The 22,488-nt window shown below is 35.6% G+C and overlaps 1 protein-coding gene across 1 annotated transcript in view; it reads right to left on the reverse strand.

The window, feature by feature from the left end:
- GRXCR1 (glutaredoxin and cysteine rich domain containing 1) overlaps positions 1 to 5,789 on the reverse strand; it is a gene marked incomplete at both ends in the record, with an annotated part of 73,398 nt that extends 67,609 nt beyond the window's left edge. Inside the window, one exon of the mRNA XM_084234250.1 lies at positions 5,406 to 5,789. Coding sequence (XP_084090376.1) covers positions 5,406 to 5,789 — 384 coding nt within the window. The remainder of the gene's footprint in view (positions 1 to 5,405) is intronic.
- Between the last annotated feature and the right edge of the window lie 16,699 nt (positions 5,790 to 22,488).

The following is a 22,488-nucleotide window of genomic DNA, read 5'->3' on the forward strand; positions in this document are numbered from 1 at the left end:
TTCCTTCTTCATCCGGTCTGCTGGATCAGAAAACCTGCTCCATGTCCCTTCCTGCCATTACACAAGGGTAGCAAAGGAATGATATGTGGAATGGAGTCACATAACACAAAGGTGTATCAGTTTTTACTTTACACATAAGTAATAAATCAGTAGTGTCAACTAATTTTTGGTGCTTTCTTTTCCTGCTTCTTGAATAACAAGTCACCTAATTTTTTAATATACTTTCTTGCATCATTTGAATTGTCTCAAAGATCCTAAAGTTTCTTGCCTGTTTCCTACCTAGAAAGACAGTATTACTATTAGTAGATCATTGTTTCTATAGAACATGATGTAAGAATTTCTCTGCATAGAGGAGGTTCTTTTAATTCTACAAGTTGGGCCTCCCCAGTGGCGCAGCATTTGAGTGCTGGGTTTCAAAGCTGCCTGCAGCCTCTGCAGCGCCGGTTTGATCCCCAGCCACCAGGCGAGGGTCCCACATGGCGTGCAGACCTCTCCTGCCGCCCGCTGCTCCCCTCAGCAGTGTACTTCATCAGTCTGCCTGCTCTGCTCCCTGCTCTGGCTCTATTGAATTCTTTCACCCTCCTGCACTTCTGACTGTACCCAGTGCTTATATAAATAAATCTTTAAAAAAAATTTTATAATTCTACAAGTTAATGTTTCATACACAGAGAAGTACAAATTATATTTAATAATGATACTGCATCAGAGATGTTAATACACATAAATAATGAAAATAATTCTGGCATTCAGTAATTATTTAACCAATGTTTACACTCTTATTTTTTTTTTCTTCAGGAGTTGAAATAAACCACTGGAAGCAAGGAGACATCAAGTGTGTTGTGTTGTTTTCACTGGAATATTAACAATTGCCAACTGGATTCAGCCAGAGATGGAGGTAATTTATGCCAGAAACTTCTGCTAGTATCTTCCATCCTAAAGTTAGTGAATAATGCTGAGCAGCAGTCTTCTTTAAGTCAATCAAGTCATCCCCTTCCATTGTCAACCCCTGCAATCTCATAACAGTTTAATCAACTGATGTTACAGAAATATCTTAAAACATTTTAAAAATACAATATAAAATTGAACACAAGCTATTTAACTTTGCAGAAAAATTTTGCCTAGCTAAAGATCATATGTACAACAAATGATACATATTGAATTCTGATAGCAAAGTGTTCAAAAGACCAGATTATATTATAACAATATATATATTTAATCTTATAAATCTCCATAGTGGTCATGATGACATTTGAAAAGGTGGAAGTTGGATGCTTATCTCTCTCTCTCTCTGTCTCTCTCTGTCTCTCTCTCTCTCTCTCTCTCTCTATATATATATATATATATATAGCATTACATTGTTTTTTAATTAACAGAGCCAAAACAGTGAAAGATAGAATTTTTATATTGCTAGGTTTGAGTCAGACAATTGATTTTGGTGACAGTTATCTAAAAGCAGACATTAATTTTCCTGCTTATTTCACAAAATTTTGAGTACAATTAGGTAAATTATATATGTAAAATCCCTTGGCATAATGTAAATTCCTCTGCAGATGTATGGTTATTTTCATTTTATTTTTTCCTGAAATGTTAGAATGCTCATAAATGCATGCACACTAACCAGAGCTATGCATTTATGTACAGGGATGGAGGTTATATGTTTGGGTTATTAGAAAAGAGCCACCAAATGATAGTGTGTGTTGTAGTTATTTTCCTTCTTTGCATCTATTTTCTCTAGTATAGTAATTTTAAATTTGTGGAGAGGGAATTTAAAATAATGGAAACTATAGTAGGGGACTCTAATAGATTATGCTTTCAAGTTTAAGAATAAGAAAGAAAAGATTACTGCCTTAAATTTTTACCATAAGAATAAATTAGAAAAAAACATCTTAATTATCTGTATCATTGATTTACCCTAAAAAAACTTTGGAAATATGTTACTACTAAAATTTAGGAATATCCCAAGTCTAAGCATGCAAACCAGGTGATGAGAACTCTGAATTATATGCCGGTTTTATTATTAGTCTTGCATGAAATAACAGTGAATAATTTTAAACAATAAGTTTTTCTAAAATTTTCCAGTAATAAGTAAAACCATTCATCGAGATAGAAATATCCTACAGCAGAATTTCTTAAAGACAAATGACATAACACCTGCATCAGCATGTATGATAATTTCTCAACAAATTAATAAATTAGGATGCCAACAGGAAACATATCCATCAGCATAGCTTTATCTTTAACTCAGGGAAGACCCTCCTGGTGATCTAATGATCAGAAGAACAAGTCAAAAATCTGCATATCTTCTTCATTTTCTTTATTAGCTATTGAAGAAATAAAGACCACCAAGGAACACTTTTATTAACTCTAAGGAACTGGATGAATTTCCCTTTTAGAATCTAGGTCAATAATTCTCAATCTTTAATATATGTAAGAACAACCTATATAGCTAATAATAAATGAATATTGCCATGTTATCACTACATTCCAAGTTTTCATATTTCCAAATTAGTCTTTCTTAAACTTTATATTCCTGTGATCTTTGGGAGAGATGGAAAGATTAAGCACATGAACTTGAAACAAATACTCTAGATCAGCTGAAGGACCTTGAGTGATGAGTGATTTACCAGCAATCCAAACTGACTCCACCTTCAAGGTCCTCCTGAGTATCCAAGTGGCCTTTCTACCTTTCTAGTGGCCTTTCTATACTTCCTAGTCACCACTACCTAGCAACCTTGATTAATATTGTACATCCTCAATTAGCCAGAATTCTATAGGGTAAATTAATTAAGTGAAATGGAAATTTGTTCTAATACCTCTTGTACAGACAACTAAATAATTTCTGCTACTAAATAAAAATGTTTTAAGCAAATAATTCAATAGACTATTTTTTGCGTAGCTGAAATTTTTGCGGGGCACATGCCAATGTTTTATGAGACAGGAATAAGAATATGGGAAACTAACAGAGAGGAAGCAAAATGATTTACAGGGTATTTGGAAGATTTTATTATATTTAGGCTTTCCTCTAAAGTTTCAAGTTGAGTGCCTTAAGATTTTTTAACCTAAAACAGGAAGAAATACCTGACTGTTTCTGCAATCATCGTCCCTTGCTACAATAAAATTGACCATGCATTGAAACCATAAACAAATATACAACTCAGTTTTTCCTCATTGAGAGAAATCGCTATGTTGCCGTTACATCCAATTAAGTTTGCTGCTTACTTTCCAAAGGGTATGGGGACTATCCAGAGATTTTAAGGAGTCTGGTCCTTAAAATCTGGTCCCATACTCATATGTGAACATAATTGAATTGTAACTTCTGGTCTTGACCCCTGGAGATTCTGCTACTGCATTGTGGGATGCTTGTGGTAACCTACCAGTCATCCTGACACATTTGTCTATGACATTTGTCACCCCCATATGACACACACATCCCTTAGCAAGAAGCAAGCATACAAATCAGCTCTCTAAATAATGTTGTGTAGGTTGTGAGTAGCACACAAACATATGGTGAATGGGTCCTTTGGAGTAGTGAAATAGGGAACTCAATTCCAAGGTACAGATGCCTTTAACTTATGTTTTTGCCTTGGAATGATCAGAGAACATTCTCAGGATGATCATGAATGACCATTCCCATGATGAACATGCCCATGATGAACATGCCCATGATGATGATGATGGCCAAAGCCTTCGAAAACCTACTATATGCTGATGACTTTACCTGCATTATAAAGAAAGAAGTACCAGCTGGGGGGAAATGATTAAATATTAAAGGTTTTGAGTGATTTATGCTAGCAAATAGTATGTCCCCTTAAGGGAGGGGGTAGATGAAATGGGGTTAAATTATTAGAAAATGACAATTTTTATTGGATTTTTCTCAAAAAAAAAAAGGAGCAGTAGAATCATGCAAAGAAAAAAATATATAAAACATTGTAACTTAGTCTAGTACTGACAGTTTTACTTTGGAATTCCTCTATTTTCTATTTACAAATTTAGAATGCTATCAGGAAAATGTCATAAGCAGGAAAAGTTTTCTCTTGTAGGGTTTGAAGATTTAAGGTATTTACTCACAAATGATAACTTTGGGAGAGATTTAAACAAGCAAATTAAAATCAAAGTACTAAAACGGGTATAGCAGGTTTGTAAACAACCCTCCAATCATAAAACAATACAGACCATAACAAGCAGAATTAATCACAATTTTTAAACTTAATTGTTACGAAGCCTCTTGGTCTACACCTTGGCAATAATACTTCCTTCATTTGTTAAAACTCAGAAGTCACTTAGATGATCTCAACATAATAGTCTCATCTCTAGAAATTTATACAAGTTTCCAACCAAATAAAACATAGTCATCAGTTTTTGATATTCAGTTCCCCAATCCCCCACAAATCTATAACATTCTTCATGGGTAATTCTTACATATATGAAAAATATCTTTGATCTTAGCTGTTTTTACCATTTAATTAAAACTTATTATTTTTAAATCCTCACAACGGCATCTTTCTGAATTCTTCCCTTGAAATGAAAAATAGCCAAATGCCTTTGGTTAAAATCCTTTCTCTACACCACTCCTGAATCCTTAGATAATGTTAAAGCACTGAATAATTCATCACAAGAGATCATTATTTTTAAATATTGAGAAATAAGATAGAATGGTATTATAATGAAAAATATTGGCCTGCTACCTTAATGATAGTGATTATGAGTTCTATTCCTGAAATAACAATGCCTGTTTTCAACAGAAAATCATTTTACTGATGCTTCCAGGCAATTTCAAAAACTTGTCTTAACATTAGATCATTGCTAAGGGCTCCAGGACCTGAATAATACATTCCTACATTACTGTGCAGAATCTTACATTTTAAAGGCTAATTTTTTACCATGAGCTCTAAATCTCAGTCAGTACATTTATAAAGGAATAACTTTTCTAAGTGTTGCTCTAAAGTTCTTGAGGGCAAATTAATGGAGATATGCATCTGAGATGGAACCTGCAGCCTCCTCAAGAATGGGAGGAAGGAAATATTAGCCTTTATATCTTCATAACCTCCTGATTGAAACCAACCCCACTGAATGCAACATTCAATCTGTTCTGGTTTAATACCTATACAAGTGATAATAAATGCTAAACTGGTATCTTAAGAATGATAAACCAGACATTAACTTCTAGAATTTGCACACATGTGTTCAACACTATAGTTCTTTCTTTTCCCCTGGGTTGAGAAAAAGATGCATTGCTTTAGTCATCACACAACAGAAGAAAAGAGTTGAGAAAATATCTTAGATGAGGCAGGGACTCATGAAGTATGTAGGAGTCATGAATAGGAGAGGCTTTAAACTAAAGAACAGAGAGACTGAGATGGTGAGTTAGGACCAAAGCTCAGGAGGAGAAATAAGCAGTGACTTACCTGTAACACTTTGGTCAAATTGTTAAATAGAGCTTGGCCAGCACTCACTTTGTATTTCACGCCTCTGACTGTGCCATTTTTGCTTACAATATTGACTCTTCTTGTACCAAAACCCTTCTCACTGGCAGCCCTTGCTAACACCAGCAAGTTATCCTGGTTGTTATCATCCTCATCACCTTCTGATCCTATGTGACCATTTTGTTGTCCATCAGCCTCGCTTAGTCCATCTATGCCACAGACACTGGCACATTCAGAATCCAGAGAGCCTGACTGTTGCCCATCTTCATACACCTCCTTCAGAACTCGCCCACTGTGAGATGATGCTATCCGAAACCGGACTTTGCGTGGCCTGTCATTTTCTGGCTTCATCTCCCTTTTCAGCATTAGCACATCCACCCACATAGACAGTTCACATAATTCTGGATCCCTAGTTACTGCCTTAGTCCACAGGCCACATAGCAATATCAGAGCCTAACTCTGGGGACAGCAGTACTCAAATGAAACTAACATCAAAAGGAAAGAAGATTCCAAGGACTCTCAGTGCACCTCTGCTATTAATAATGAATGTGTGTGTGTGCGCGTGCATGCGTGTGCATGTGCTATGGTTACCTTTAAACTAAAACCTGCAAACTGATCCTAGTCTTTAAATATTAAATAGCCATGGTGGACTCTTTAACAAGACAAGTGCAAGAAAGTGGCATGCAATGAAACAGAAAATAAGTGTGGGCCAAGGAAATGAAAGACTTGAGCTTTAAAGCCACTGATGAGTGCTGAGAAGACCTTAGCAGCAAAACTATCTCTACTGTTCACTATCCAGAATGGAAGCCATAAATCAAATGTGTAGGATAGGAGCAGTCGTAGACTTCTCAGTGTTCATTTCTTCTATCTTTCACCTAAGTGGGCAATCTTTAAAGAGGTCAGTGAACATGCTATGTGCCTGATAGAACTATCAATAGTAGTCTTATTAAATCATCAATTAGACTTCATCTACATTTTATAAGATGAATTTTCAACCAACATCTTCATGCACTAGTATCTTTGCTAAATAGCTTTTTAACACACTGTGAAAATGAGAACTTTCACTTTGTTGATTTCCCACTTCTGCTAGTAGTAAACAGACAAAAAATTTTGGAAAGGAAAGTGAACAGTGAGGAAAGAATGGAAAAATCCCCAAGCCAGCCAGATCAGCCAGAGTGATCAGCATTGATAAATGTTATATGCAAATCACCCATGCATAAAGAAGGGTCCTCCTTACATTGTGCTCAGTGTGTTTTCTGTCACTTTGGCAAGTACCGGAAGAACCTCTTATGATATAAGGCTATATTGAAACTTACTGTCTTCAGTGCCCCAATGTGTCTGTACCTCCAGAGGAAGGCTATTCAGCTAGTTTTCATCCTGCACTTCAAGTTTTTTAATGTTTATAGCTTTCATCTGATCATGAACTTAATTGAGAAAATTCAGACGATAACACACAACTAAAAATAATAGCACAACATTGAAAATAAAAGTCACAATCTCACGAGGGGTTTAATAATTTTGTGGATTTTTTTCTAATGTGTGTGAAAAGGATATGTTCTGATGTTCACAATATGATAGCCCAGCCTCTCTGACATTTAAGGAGAGAGGGAACAGTGCTTAGCATTTGCTCATGGGATGGGAGCAAGTATGATATATCATTTGTGAACAAGTTGGTAAGACAGAGTGCCCTGTCCTTGTTACTGTTCTTCCCCATTTACTAGATGAATGATCCCACCAATCTTAAAGACAGAGCTTATCAGAGTCACAGAGAAATACTCAGCTACCACCACCCTTCATTGGATTACATCATGAGCAAAAAATAAGCCTTTATTGTGTTAAGAAATACAGATTGAAATTTTAGATTTTTTGTTAGGAGCAGATATCATTGCTGAATCCAACTAATGTTCTCTCATATATAAAATCATACTGCATTTATTATCTTGCACTTTTCATTCAGTATTCTATATTGAGTCATTTCCTATATCTTTATCTCTAAAAAAATACTAATAATAATGTGTGTTAAATGTCCTTCCAATAACTGTACAATGTATTATTTTATTCTTACTGTATTTCTAGATATTTAAAATATTTAGCAAGATAATACTGTACTGAATATTCCTGCTCAAAAAATAAGTTTCCATATAGCCAAGTAATTCTTTAGTGTAAATAAATTCCCTTGGGTAGAATTGTTGATATAAGAATTTTTTAAAATATAGTTTTTATACAAACTGCCAACTATAAGAAAAGCTACATATTTTACATTTCTACTAGTATATGAGTTCCTATATTACTTCATTCTTACCAATATCAATATTGAGAATTATAAATTTTCAATACTTTTTATCTTGTGAAGTTGAATAGCAGTATTTGTTGATGGTAAGTCCCCCAAATTTGAACACTATTGATTACCTTCATTCTGAATATTATCTTCATATAGAACTTTCACTGAAGAGAAGATGGAGAAAAATGAGAATCTCTATATCATGGCCACTCAAATTGAGAATAAAACATAGGATGGAAGGAAGGAAAAGACAAAATAATAGGATGGAAGGAAGGAAAAGAGAGTGAGAGGAAGAGGGGCAATAAGGAAAGAAAGGGAAAGTGGTAGGGAAGGAGGGAAAGAGAAAGAGAGAATTTATCATCAAAGAGAGATATATCAACTATATCCAAATGACAATATGAAGTAACTTGAACTTGGCAAAATGAAGTAAAAGATTATATAGTCAAAGGATATAACAGAAGAATTTAAGTAAGGAAATACCTATTGGGACAGAAAAAAAAATGATGCAATTTTACATTCAAATGTCCAGATCATTCAGAGCAAAAAAAATCAAAATTCTGTGTTTGTCCCAAGTATTTTTTTTTTGGTCTGGAGCTACCATTTAACCTGTCCCAGCTCCATCTTTCTAGTTGTTGAAGTTGGAGGCAGTATACTATAGTACAAATAAGATTTTAGAGTCAAAGGATCCCAACACAACTTGGTGAGAATATTCTTTTCACCATCTAGATCCTCTGTTTTCCCATTAGTAGAATGGAGACTACAATATCTACCTCTGGGAGTTGTCCTTACAATGTATCTGGGACATATCAATCAATATATTTCAACAAGGTGCACATATACTGTGTGTCCTGTGGATAAAAATCACTTTTAACTAAGGAAAACAATGGCTATGCCTGGTCACTGTCACTAAATAGATTTGAAGAATAGAGAGAATTTATTAAAAAGTTTGTAATAATTGGGCCTCCTCAGTGGCGTAGCGGGTTGAACGCAGTGTTGTGAAACTGTCTGCAGCCTCTGCAGCATGGGTTTGATTCCCAGCCGGCTGGGAAGATATCCACATGGCATGGCAGACCTCTCCTATCTCACCCGCTGCTCCCCTTAGCAGTGTTTTCAGTCTGTGTGCCTCTTCTGCTCCCTGCTCTGTCTCTGGTGAACTGTCTCACCCTCCCACACCTCTGGCCTGTACCCCATTCTTGTATAAATAAGTGAATATTTTTTAAAGTTTGTGATAATTTAAATATATATGTTTAAATGTACAAAATGTATATATACACTTGCATATATGTGTATATATTAAATAATTAGACTGGTCAAAGTCAATTCTCTATCAAAGATGAACTGAAAATGCAGTAGACTGGAAACCAGTTGGTCACAATTATAAGGAAGCATCTGCTAGTGTGAAAAGATATATGCCCTGATATGTAATATGCCCTTGACAATTATCATAAGCTTAAATAAAAATTAGTTCTTTTCATTGGATAAATCTTGGCAATTATTCTTTCACTCGAGCAATGATCAGCCCATGAGCACCTACTGAGAACACCCATGGATAAGTCATAACAAGCCACCATGGTGAACACAAAGATATACACAACTATGCAATGTTTCCATTGGCAACATATGCTTAAACACAGTAACTAGAGTTCAATGCAGCATATTTTATGCTGATGTAAAAATCCCTTTTCCTTGAAATAACCAAATTTCTAGTCACTTCCAATACAAGGCAACAACACTATTTGCCACACTCTCCCACCTCATTCTGTGTGCAATGTGTTCCCATCTGTTTGATGTCATATAGCAACTTTTAACTATTCCATTTACCATCTTTTCCCAGCATCAACCTATAATTCCTTACAATTTAATTGTTTTGTTGGCTTAACTTCCTCCCTTCAGAAAAAATTCCTTCTCCTCCTTCAGATATATTCTTAGAATCGATAATTTATTTAACAGTATTTACTAAGCACCTACTAAATATCAGAGAGTTGTTGGATCCATACAGGTGAACAAAATAAGTATGATCCCTCCCATTAGAGGTAGACAGATAATATACAGTAAAAAAATAAAAATAGAATAAAAACAATGGCCAGAAATATCAAGGAAAAGAAGTGGATATAATGAGAAGTGATAAAAATGAGGAAGAGAGAGGGCCTACCTTAGACCAAATAATATATGTCTCCCTGGAGAGACATTAAAGTGGGGTCTACCAAAATTAGAAGAGATTGATCATGTAAAGATTTTAGGTGGGCAGGAGTTCAAGACAGTTATTGTGCCTCAGTGGCATGGGCAGATGCCCTGAAGCAAAAAACCAGCAGGACGTTCAAAGAACTAGAAAAAGAGAATGGCCAACTTTGATTCCCACACCACAAAGCTCTTCTCAATACGTGACAAGACCAGCAAGATCTTTCCTTCCCAGCCTAGTCCTTGATTTATTCAACCCCCTCAAATTATGAAGCAAATAACCTGTAAATCATTACCAATACAGAAACCTGTAAACAACATTACCAGTATAGAAATATTGCAAGTGCTCCTACATTTAACACCAATTGGCATCTATTTATTTAAAATGGTAATTATAAATTCCAGAAACTATAGAGAGGGTAGAATGTTGCATTAACCAAACTAGAACTGCATTGGAAAATCCCATAAATCATGAATCCAAAGCAAATATTCTCAAATTCCAGTAGAAATAACCTATAAATGTGTCTAGAAAATGGCTAGATCTAGACTTGGATATTTCTTGTTGATATCAATTTTTTAATCAGAATATGTAATTACTTCCTTACATGTAGAGAAATTATGACTTACAAAGGTATTATTATTTTACTACTCTGTACATTATTACAATTGCAAGTTGAGTAGTAATTTCAACTATATTCTGGCTTTTGGGCCATAATTTTAAAGAATTCCTTGCATGGTAAACATGAGCAAAATGCCTCAATTTGCTGCTACTTTATACCTATCATATTTACTCTTGTTTTTTAGTCTTGAAAACACTAAAAACTTATCATTAAAAGTAAAGCAGAAACTTGTCAGTTGTTGACAAAGACATAGTCATTTTTCCAGCAACACTTGTCACTGGAGAAGCAATAAGCCATGACTCACTCCCCAAATGCTGTTTTCAGATTCTCTTTGCATGGAGAGAATCTATCAATTTTTTTTTCCAACTGCATTGGTGATTAGAGCAGGGGAAGATTTATTAGCAATCAGTGAAATAGAGAAAATAAGTTATCCTTGAAATATTTCAGCTTATAGCATATGGAACCTTTCTTAACCAACACGAATTCATAAATCAAAATGCACAACTCAATTATTAATTTGAAGTGCAGAGAACTAACCAGAAATTAAATTCAGTGCATTAAAGAAAGTATTCTTTTAAGACAGGGCAACTTTTATGTACCAAGAAAGATGAAGATTTTTCTGAGTTTATAGGTTAGTGGTTAAGAATGGGACCTAAATGCTGGGTTTGAATCTTGGATCTGTCTTCCTCTAAAAGACTTGAGCAAACTGCTTAACCTCCTTAAATTTCAGTTTCCTCATCTGTGAAACAGTAGCTCCCAGTGCACAGAGCTTATGGAAAGATTAAATAAAACAATTAAACATGCTTAGCATGCTGCTCAACAGATGATAGCTACAAGTCTCACAAATCATTCCACCTACCCAAATGTTGTATAAGTACCAAATAAATGTTATAATAAATATTTTACAATAATAATGAAATGAATGATTTTAACATAATAAATAAATAGTACTATATAAGTACTAAATACTATTTGGCTAGGAACTAAGCACAGTTTTCCAAATGAGCAACTGATTTCAACAGAATGTCACTGCTAAATGTGATAGCATGGGAGTGTAACTCCCTAGAGTGTCAATTTATTTTTTGACAGTGAGAATATGCTTGTAGAAAGCATAAAATCCTTAAGACTTTTCAAATCTATTGAGATAAAATAGCAATGTTTCTGGATACTACCCTGTTGATAAATTTTTCTTGGTCATTATTTTGAAATGTCTGAAAAAGTAGACTGTCAAGAGAAACAAGCAAAGCTAACTGAAAAATTAAATATATGATATAAAATTATATGCATTTAAATAAGGAAGTATTTAATATATATAAAGTATATATTTTATATTTTATATAAAGTATTTTATATATATATAAAGAGAAATGGACTTCCTGTCTTATCCCTGTGGTTTACTATTTTTCAATCACTGAAATTTTTTAAATCACTGAAAGTTTAAAGTGTTATTTTTCTACTAATAAATGCCATATATTTAAAATGCATGGACACTGCCACTTTAAAGCATCAGAAACTAAATTTTATAATCATGTTGTCTTTCCTCTTCAGAGTGTCATGCTAGAATGGAGCCCTGGGATGCTCTAATTCTATTATTCTATCATTGTTGCCAAGGGAACAGGGGACTGCTGATTGTACTGTCTAACATGAAGGTTAAAACCAGCAGTGAGAGGAAAAGCAAGGAGCCAGCAACCCAGTGCATGTATAAACAAAACAAACAAATAAATAAATAAAACATGCCTCTAGAAAATTAAAAAAAAAAAGAGGCAAGGGAGGGTTATGTATTATTACGCATGAGAAGCACTAAAGCCCCCCTCCTCAAATAATTCTGAATATTTTACTAATGAGGACCGTAAGGCCTAACTATAAATCATTTGAAAACTCACACCCTCTTTATTCTAGGAATTATTTGTTTCCTCCAGCTGTGGAAGCTTGCAGCATTGGTTTGCTGGTGCATAAATGTGAGACTCACCTAAAATTCTGTTCAGGTAGTTAAGATGGATCTAGGCATCTTAGCACTGCTGAGTGTTTACTGCCCTGTTTCATCAATTCCGCAAGCATTTTCTCACATGTTAACATCACTAAAATCAGTGTGTACCTGACCCTCATATCATCTGACAATCATGACATAGATGTCATTGCCAGCACATTTAAACTTGCAGATTTTGTGTCATTAGCTTACAAGAAAATTCAAGACAATAGCCAAACACTATCTTAAGAAATGCTGAATTGTCGATGCTGTTTTTTGCAGGAACAACCAACTGACTACATTGTGTGATAAAACACACATATTAATGACTCAGTGGAAAAGAAAGTCACAATTCAGGATCAAACTCTGAGCATGAACACATTTAGGAATGTGCTAATCTATTTATTTTATTCTTGTATGCCTTTGTGTGTAAGTTCAAGAGTGATATATGAGAGCAAACCATATAAAAATATAGCTAATAGAGCTTCTTCCACACATTTAAGATAAAATTTTCAAGTAACGGTAAAATATTGTGACTGTTAAATTAGCAGGGTTTTTTTTTTCTTTTTTCAGTGATTTTTAAAAGAAGGGTGCATCTCCCAGTTGAAAGCAACTTAAATTCAATGAAATATGGGCATATGCCACAATATTTATATACATTAACTTTTATTTAATTCTGTGCAATATCCAGAGGAGCAAGCAAGAAAGATCGTCATTACTGGAAACTATATTTTCTTACCAGCATAGGGTTAAAAACATACTCATCCTGGGCTGGGATGGGTCATTAATTTATTCATTATCTCTAGGGGCATCCCCTTTCTAACCAATGAATTCAACCTCAGAGAGCCATCCACGATTTCCTTCTCCCCACTCCATCTCCCTCTTACATTCTGTCCTTTCTTTCTGCTCTCCTCCAGGGATGCAAAGCCATTTGGTTGTTGCTCTGTATGTTCAAAGTCCATCCTTCATCCTTCTATGAGATAGGCTCAAATCTTTCAGGTATTTCGAAAGGCAGAACCTCTGAGACCATCAAACAGTTCTCCTACCAATACTGATCAGACGTCACTGAATGAGGTGTTAGGGTGGCTTAGCAACTAATACTTACATTGGGAGAGAATAATCTTATATGTTAGTTGAAATAGTAATAAGCCGAGGGCCTCCCCTGGTGGCGCAGCGTTGAGCGCTGGGTTGCGAGGCTGCCCGCAGCCTCTGCAGCACCAGTTCGATCCCCGGCCACCGGCGAGGGTCCCACAAAAAAAAATAAATAAATAGTAATAAGCTGAGTGTGAGTTAATGACTCCTGTGTATGTTTACAAAAGTTTGTTTATAGAGAACTTATGAAGACTTTCTAATAGGGAATCTAATTTGATTTGAAACAAAGCAACTATCACTATTTTCAATTTATATGTACTCTATCCAATTTTTATAGGAAATAAAAGAAGACAGAAACATGCATACAATACAACAGCACAAAGCAAATTTAAAATGACTAGGAAAAGAAGACTCAGGAAAAATAAAAATAAAAGGTAAGTGCTAATTTATTCACTGTCCAGGTTAAAGGAAATGAAGCACAAGATTAAATTATTCCTAGGTTTTTGTTTATCGCATCATTCTGTGTCCTATAAAAAAATTAATGAAGTTGAATGCTAATAACTTTTGAGAAAGTAAGCAAATCAGTCCCTATCTTTATACTTTCACTTTGTTTTTTAAAGATTTATTTACATATGTATACAAGAACTGGGTTACAGGCTAGAGGTGTGGTGGGTGAGAGGATTCACCAGAGACAGAGTGGGGAACAGAACAGACAGACTGAAAGACACTGCTGAGGGGAGCTGTAGGCAAGACAGGAGAGGTCTGCACTGCCATGTGGGTTGCTCCCTGGCCAGGGATCAAACTCGTGCTGTGGTGGCTGCAGACAGCTTCATAGGTTGTGTCTTAACTTCTTGCGCCACCAGGGAGGCCCCTATACTTTCACTTTTTATCTTACAAAACCAATTGCTTAATTTCTCAATCCAGTCATTTATTCAGAAAACACTTTTTGGCATGTTTCAAATAGCCAGCATTGCCCTTACAAATATGAGCAAGGCAATCTTAACCCACACAGAAAATGGCCTACTATTTGTCCTCAAGTCATCATCCAGTTCAAATATCAACACACAATGATTTGAACATAAAAATTTTAATGTCAAATGTCCCCAAACTATTTGCAATCAAATATATCTAAAATGACAGTTTTCTAAAAATTGGCACTTGTTCACAAAAAGTAATTCTCTTTTTTCCAACTAGGTAGGCAAGAAAAAATGAGACAATGTCACAGTATATAATCTTCTTTGAGCAGATATAGAAAGACTGTATCTGTCCTGCATAGATAAGTAAATTATGTAACACTATACTGATACAAAGCAAGTATATAGCAATTAACATCCTATCATTGATAAAGAACATTTTCATGGATGGTCATTTCATCCTTTTCATTTATATTTAGTTAGACACTGATGTACACAAATGCAGAGGTCTACATCTTAGAAAAAATAATAATCATTACTCTTCTATTTCTTTTTTTTATTAAGGGGTTTCTGGAATTCCTTTTGTGTATATCATTTTGAGTATCATAAAAAATCCTTAGAAGATGAAATACCCTCTTTCAAAAGGGGATCATTAATCCAAGTCTATGGATCTATTTAATTTTTGTATGCTGAAATAAATCCTTTTTAATATCACCCTTGTTGCTCAACATATTAATATAAATTCTCCAAAACCGATTTATATCAAATTATTCACAATATGAAAGTATCATTCTATCAATCAATATAGACTTGCAGATTTGTTTCAGATATAGTGTGGGGATAACAGAAGAAAAATAAGAATGTACATCAAGCATTGAGTCACTATAGAATGTAACAAATATTGGCTTAATTATATTCAACTTCATAAGGAAACTTGCAAGAAAGTGTAGCACATCAAAAATAAACATATAGCAAAAAAAAATAAATAAATAAACATATAGCTAAAAACTAATGGATATTACTTTTTTTCATTACAATTATATCCAAAGGTAATTCTGGCCAATGAGTCTCAGCACATATATTTGTTTTTCTTCTACATAAGGGACATGATATACCTTATAGTTGTTTTTTTACTTTCATTGACTAAAAACATGCACAGGAACATGATTGTTGGAGCATATTATATATAGAAATCAGCTTCTATTTCTTTTCAGTTTATTCTTTTACTTCCTGAGTCATGTCTCTAAATACTTGAAGTCTCATTAATTACCTCTAATCAAAGAGATACTTAGGAACATTATTTATACCTTGGAATAAGACTGGTAAATAAATCCTTAGCCATGCCCAAATTATCAATTATTCAATTTATTAATTTGATATTTATGCTATCTTGACTTTAGACTTGTTTATTTCCTTGCTAAGAAGTCTATTTTCCAAAAAAAAAAAGTCTATTTTCCACCAATATCACAAAATAGAATATCAGTTAAAATGACAATCCAATTATTTAAATCTAATTTTAGAATGCTGTTTTAAACTTTGAAAAAATGTCCATTGTCAAACTATTTTTAAAATAAATCATATAGCAAGAGAATTTCTATTTTTAAAATATAGCAAGAGGGCCTCCCCAGTGGCACAGTGGTTGAGCGCTGGGTTGCGAAGCTGCCCGCAGCCTCTGCAGCGCCGGTTCGATCCCCGGCTGCTCCCCGGCCACCAGAGGAGGGTCCCACATGGCGCGCAGACCTCTCCTGCCGCCCGCTGCTCCCCTCAGCAGTGTACTTCGGTCCTTCTGCCTGCTCTGCTCCCCGCTCTGGCTCTGGTGAATTCTCTCACCCTCCCACGCTTCTGACTGTACCCAGTGCTTGTATAAATAAATAAATAAATCTTAAAGAAAAAAAAAAAAATATATAGCAAGAAAACAAATTAAGTACATAAATATTAGAGAATGTGTAAAAAATGAAGAGCCTTCTAAAAATTCCTGGTGGGTATACACACCAATGCAAGCATTCTGAATGCCATAGCCTAATAATTCCATTTACTGGTTGGTAATCTAGAAAAGTCATCTCATACTTCCACAAGGGAAAATGTGTGAGAAGGTTTATTTCCATAGTCTGTGATGTTTAGGGCAATTGGAAACAACAGCCCTGACAAATGTTATAAGCTAAATTGACACATGATATATCTTTAACACATAATCATAGTATTGTGTAAAATTATTTAGACATACAATGGATTCTATAGACAATAGCATATCATTTATGAAGAATAAAATCAGATGCACACACAAAGCAATGCTACCTATTTTAATCAGGGTTATATAAATCAAAATATATTGCACAAGAGCACAGAAAGTAGAAGAAATTGGATGGGGATTAGGGGATAGAGGGGCTAAGAAGAATTTTGCGTGCAGCAAGAACAGAAGGATATGATTAATTGACCCCATTGTAACCAGAAAATGGATGTGTAATTATATCATAATTGAAATGCGGTAGCTGGTTTTTATTTTTTGTGATTTTCTTTAATAAAAAGTATAGTTAGTCCTCAGATTTTTGAGTTCCTTATAAAAGTTCATTTGCATACAAAATCCACCCTTTCATTGCTACAGCTTGATGAATTTTGACAAACATGTAGAGGATTCCTTAGATTTTCAAGTGATTTATTTCATAGCTACAGATTGATGAATTTTAACAAACATAGAGGATTCCTTAGATTTTTAAAAAAGATTTATTTATTTATGCATACAAGAGCTGGGGTACAGGCCAGAAGTCTGGGGGGGTGAGAGGATTCACCAGAGACAGAGTGGGGAACAGAACAGGCAGACTAACTGAAATACACTGCTGAGGGGAGCAGCAGGCGAGACAGGAGAGGTCTGCCGCACCACGTGGGCTGCTCCTTGGCAGGCCGGGAATCGAATTTGTGCTGCAGAGGCTTCGGATTGCATCATAGCATGGTGCTTAACCCCTTGTGCCACCAGAGAGGCCCGGATTCTTTAGATTTTCAAGTGATTTGTTTGAACCAGTTCTATACCAAAAACCATTGCTCTGTTCACTAGTTCAAAATGCTTTCTAAAATTACTCAAAAACATTCATTCATTTCTTCTTGTACTTCATAATACAACATACCATTTTTTCCTTGAAAATTAATTGCTATAATAAACACCTCCACAGAACTGCATGTGGGAGGACATCGTGAGAGGTGCCCTTTGTTATCTGAAACAATAGAATTGAGAGAAAATCACTTTTGGCAGTGGAAGAGCAGAGACCAGACACCAAATTGGGACACCATGAGTCTGGCATTTGCTTGGGTGAATTTTAATGACTAGCCTTTTTTTTCTGGATAATGTTGGACTCATCTTCGAAAGAAAGAAGCCAAGATTTTATACATTTAAAGTTATAACATTCTAAAAGAAATGACAACTTCCAACTCACTCTTGCTTTTCTATTTTCTGCTTGCTACAGATAGTTTTGGGGATTCCAGGGTAGTTCAAGGAGAAATTAAGAACAGAGACAGGACACCAGACAGGCACATACAACAAGAGTAACATCAAAGGGTAAGAAAAATGAGCTGTTGGCATCCAACTGACATAGCATGGTGAGCTTGGTTGCAGGAAGATTGATATGATATGAGGTCAGCCACTCGGATAATGAACGATATTCCTACAGCTGTTACGACATTGTCCCCAACCAGACTGGCAACAGCTTGTAGTCTAGCTTAGAAATCAGATCTACCTCACCCAAAATAAATTAATTAACACCCACCCTTCTGAATTAAATAGCTCTGTCTCCCTGCCCAGCTTCTGTCTGTATTCTTTCTTCTTTAATGTGTGTGCCTTCTCTTTGCTTTCCAACTGCCCTCAGAGCTGCCAAGCAGGCAGTTCCTGTTCATTAATTCAGTTTCATCACGTCAGAAGATTGCCATCAAGCCTTAATAATATTCTGCAGTCGGTGGAGACATTAGCTATTTCTAAAGCCCAGCTAACTTTTTGTAATAGGCATCTGCTCAAATAGATCAAAGTCTCTCCCAGCTCAGCCAGCACTGTTCAGATACCCCAAAGAAGTATTAATTTGCAGACAGAAAAAATGGACCAAGCCTTTATGTATATGCCTTCCTAATCAGAAATATGAAAAGATCATCAAATGATGTTCAGCAATCTAAAAGATGACCAAGGTCAGTAGAGAAGGAAATCTTGAGAAGCCTGGGCTACTAAGCTGGCCAGGTGGCACTCATCACATAATCACTCCTAGAGTGATTATAATAAGACTTTGCATTTGTTTAGTGCTTTAATTCCTAACAACTCGCCCATGTTGTGTCTTACACATCAGATTGTAACCAATGGGACTGACGAAGTTGATTTTGCAAACAAGGATCACCCCAATAGCTTCTTAGTGAGAAATATTTTTAATTTCCTTAATTTCCAATCAAGTGATGATGTTTGCAGCCATATGGGTTAGATATTCTATCCATAATTATTTGCAACCTCAGACATGTATTTCCTGAAGCACATCCCATATGTATAGCACAGCAACTGTGAGCTTTAAAATTTAAAACCAGTGAAGTTTAAATTTTATGTCCAAAGATATGTCTTGCAGGAAAATATATAAAGATATCAATCTCTCTGTTGTCCTTACTGCTTTGGGAAAAAGTCTATCCCTCCAAATTCTGTTATGATCCTGGAGAGCAGGCATACCCCAATTAAGACTCCAATTGAAGTTTTTACTACTCGGGTATGGGGATTCTTAGCAATAGGTCTTATGATTTAGAATCTTTCTAGTCATCCTCAGACTATTAACATCACATGACCTGAGAACTTGTTAGAAATGCAGACCCTCAGTTCCTACCTAGTGTTACTGAATCAGAATCTAACTTCTAACAAGATCCCCCAGGAGTCCTTTGAGAAGTTCTGGTTTAGGGCAAAAAAAAAAAAAAGCAATACATGCATACCTGCCAAACTTGGATGTTTATTTGAACCCCAGTTCAGAGCAAATACATTTTTTAATTAATATAGATTTTCAGGGGTAAACAATTTGCAGGGGATTAAGCCAATCACTTTTTGAGGAAGATGGGAAAAATAAGCTCCTTCTCTCACTAATTACTCTAGAGAGGTAAACAAAATGTTTATTAGACTTTAGGCTGAAAAATAGCTTTATTTTTCCAGAACTAGGGACTTTCAGTGCTAAATTGGGACAGTTCTAGACCCAAAGGATAACTATGACATCTCTCAAAATATTTATTTTTTTTCCATATCTTAAGGGATTATTCTTTTTAATTTGTGTATTCATACTTTTCAAAAAATGTTATAAAATTTTGAAGTATTCAGACAAAAAGTTTTCTGAAAATTGGGGCCTCCCTAGTGGCAAAGGGGTTAAGTCTCAATACTATCACCATTAGTATGTGAGTTCGATTCCTGGCCAGGGAACCAACCCAGATGGTGCAGCAGACCTCTCCTGGCTCGCCCACTGCTCCCATCATCAGCAATGTATTTCAGTAGATCTGCCTGATTTGCTCCCCATTCTGTCTCTGTCTCTGGTGAATCCTCTCATCCCTGGGACTTCTGGCCTACACCCCAGTTATTGTATGCATATGCATAAATAAATAAAAATAAATCTTTTAAAAAAATGTTTCTGAAAATAGGGCCACAAGTTGAGTGCAGCACTTTATGAAGCAACCTCCTCACCATAACACCGTCTTTTGGTGACCTAGAGTGAAAAGACTGGCCAGCAGTGCTCCTGTTCTCACACAGATAATCCCCTAATATAGGTGTCCAGCTCTGATGGGGCAAGTCAGTCAGTTCTCATGTGGCTAGTCCTTGAAGTGTCATTCCTAGGAAAGGCGAAGCCACAATGGCATCCTATCCTTGTTTTAGAAATTCTAAAGTAATAAATGCCAACAGCCAAAGTCTGCACAGATGGTTCCAGCACTCCCTCTTCCTGGACCACTGTCTCATAAATAAATACATCATCTGCTTCCCAGTACCACCTTATCTTGCCCAAGTATCATACCATCAATAAGCTGATCAGGTTGCTGTCCATGGTGGCTGGGACAGTCCCAATTGATGTCTGTTTCTCCAGATTTACTAAACAGTGCTTGTTTTCATACTCCAAGTATTCTCACTAGACATTGCCAACAAGATGTGATTCTTTTAACTAAGCATAAAATAACTAAAACAGAACTCTTGGATTCCTTATCCTGCTCTCTAGTCACCTTTACTTCTGCCAATAATACACTTAGGCAGATTTAGAATTTCTGCTTGAGAGCAAATTCCCCCTTCATTTCCCCCTACATAGTTGCCAATTCCTCAGGTACCACTGTATCTCCTCTAGACCCACCTCAGCTAGTGTTCTTTTTCATTTTCGGAGCCTCTGCTAAAACGCAAATCCTCTCTGTGAAAATAAAATTGCACCCTGAATTGGTAGGTCTGTGTTTACTCCACACTTCCCCATCAACTGTCCCTAGGTTAGTTTTCAAATCTAAAAATATAAGCCAGAGAATTTGAATGAATGAACCAAGCTAAAATAATTTGGTGGATTAATGATCATTTCTTATTCAATAAATTAACTGCTTAATAAAATTCTGAGTGCACTTTATCCCATCCAAGTGTCTACATATGGAGGTTTTTTTTTTTTCCTTTCTACATTTTCATTTACTTTCTTTTCATTTACCTCTTTCCCTAGTCCTAGTTCCAATTTCTATTTTTGAAATATCTTGTTCTAGCTTTCTACACTTTTGATTTTTATGCCCTGGCACCTGGTGAGCACATGTAAAAGTTCCAGTTTTAGAAAGTGATACAGCTGGGCTTTCATGGGAAATGAAAAGGACAAAACCTCTTTTTAACAACCTGGAGAGGTTGATGGTTGCTTTATATTTCATATTTTTAGAGGGCTAAATAACATTTTCATATCAACAAAGCACCAGTGGCCCTGAGTACAATCCCTTGTTGTAAAAGCAGATAGAGATAAATAGCCAGGTGCGTAGCTTTCAATATTTTATGAATGGACTTTAGCTCCAGGGAACTGCTTCAGACTCTACATCTAGGTCATAACTCAGTGAATGACTCATGGCATGTGATTACTTAAAAGTCTGATGTATTCATTATTCAACTATGTCAATGGCCCACCACTCTCACATCCTGAACACCTTTTATACCAGTCACTTAATACTCTTTACTATGCTGAAATGAAAGGCATAGACATTATAATCTATCCAAGGAGAGATAATGACTTTGTTCCAGTTTCTTCTCTACAATGCTAAAACCTAATAAACTCTGAAATATGAAAATTTTTGTCAAAGTTTAGCACCAGACCTCTTCATGGTGCCTCTCACCTGAACTAATAGGAGAAATTTATTCAATTTATCCCACCTACTATGAAGTTTGCTATAGCTAAAGCGGTGTAACTTGTTGCCAGAGGCACTCCCATATCCCACTAAGATTGGTACACTTCATCAGGTATATGTATATCATTAGGTTTTTAAAACCTGAAGACACTCTTGCTAAGAGACTCAGAAAGGACGTTTTGAGGTATATAACTTACTTTCGCACAAACATGCAGGAAAGCACCCTAACTGTGGCATGGAGAAGAAATAAAAGGAGTTTAATTAAAAAAAAAATGTGTAGTTCATTATGTGAGCCCTTGAAGCTGGCATAATGGATACATGAAGCAGTCTGATGTCTGCACCAGGACATAGAACTAAGTGTGACAGACACACAGGCAAACTGGCAAGGGCATGTCATGTCAACTACTCAACAGCATGGCCAATACTGCAGTCAGGGATTTGATTTTCTGAATGATGAAGAACATTTAATAAATCTTGAAACAAAGCAAAATACTATACACCTCTCAATATCAGCTAAATTCCATAGGAAATAAGCTGTATACACAGATTATATAAAAATAAATATTATATTCATATGTCAAATGGGTTTCATTTCAAAGTGCATTAAAAGTTGTTGGCGGGGCTGTCCCACACAGGGCAGGCACCTAGAATCTACAAAGCCAAGATACTTAACCCACTCATTTTT

Source organism: Talpa europaea (assembly GCF_964194135.1).
Source record: "Talpa europaea genome assembly, chromosome: 5".
Lineage (NCBI taxonomy): Eukaryota > Metazoa > Chordata > Mammalia > Eulipotyphla > Talpidae > Talpa > Talpa europaea.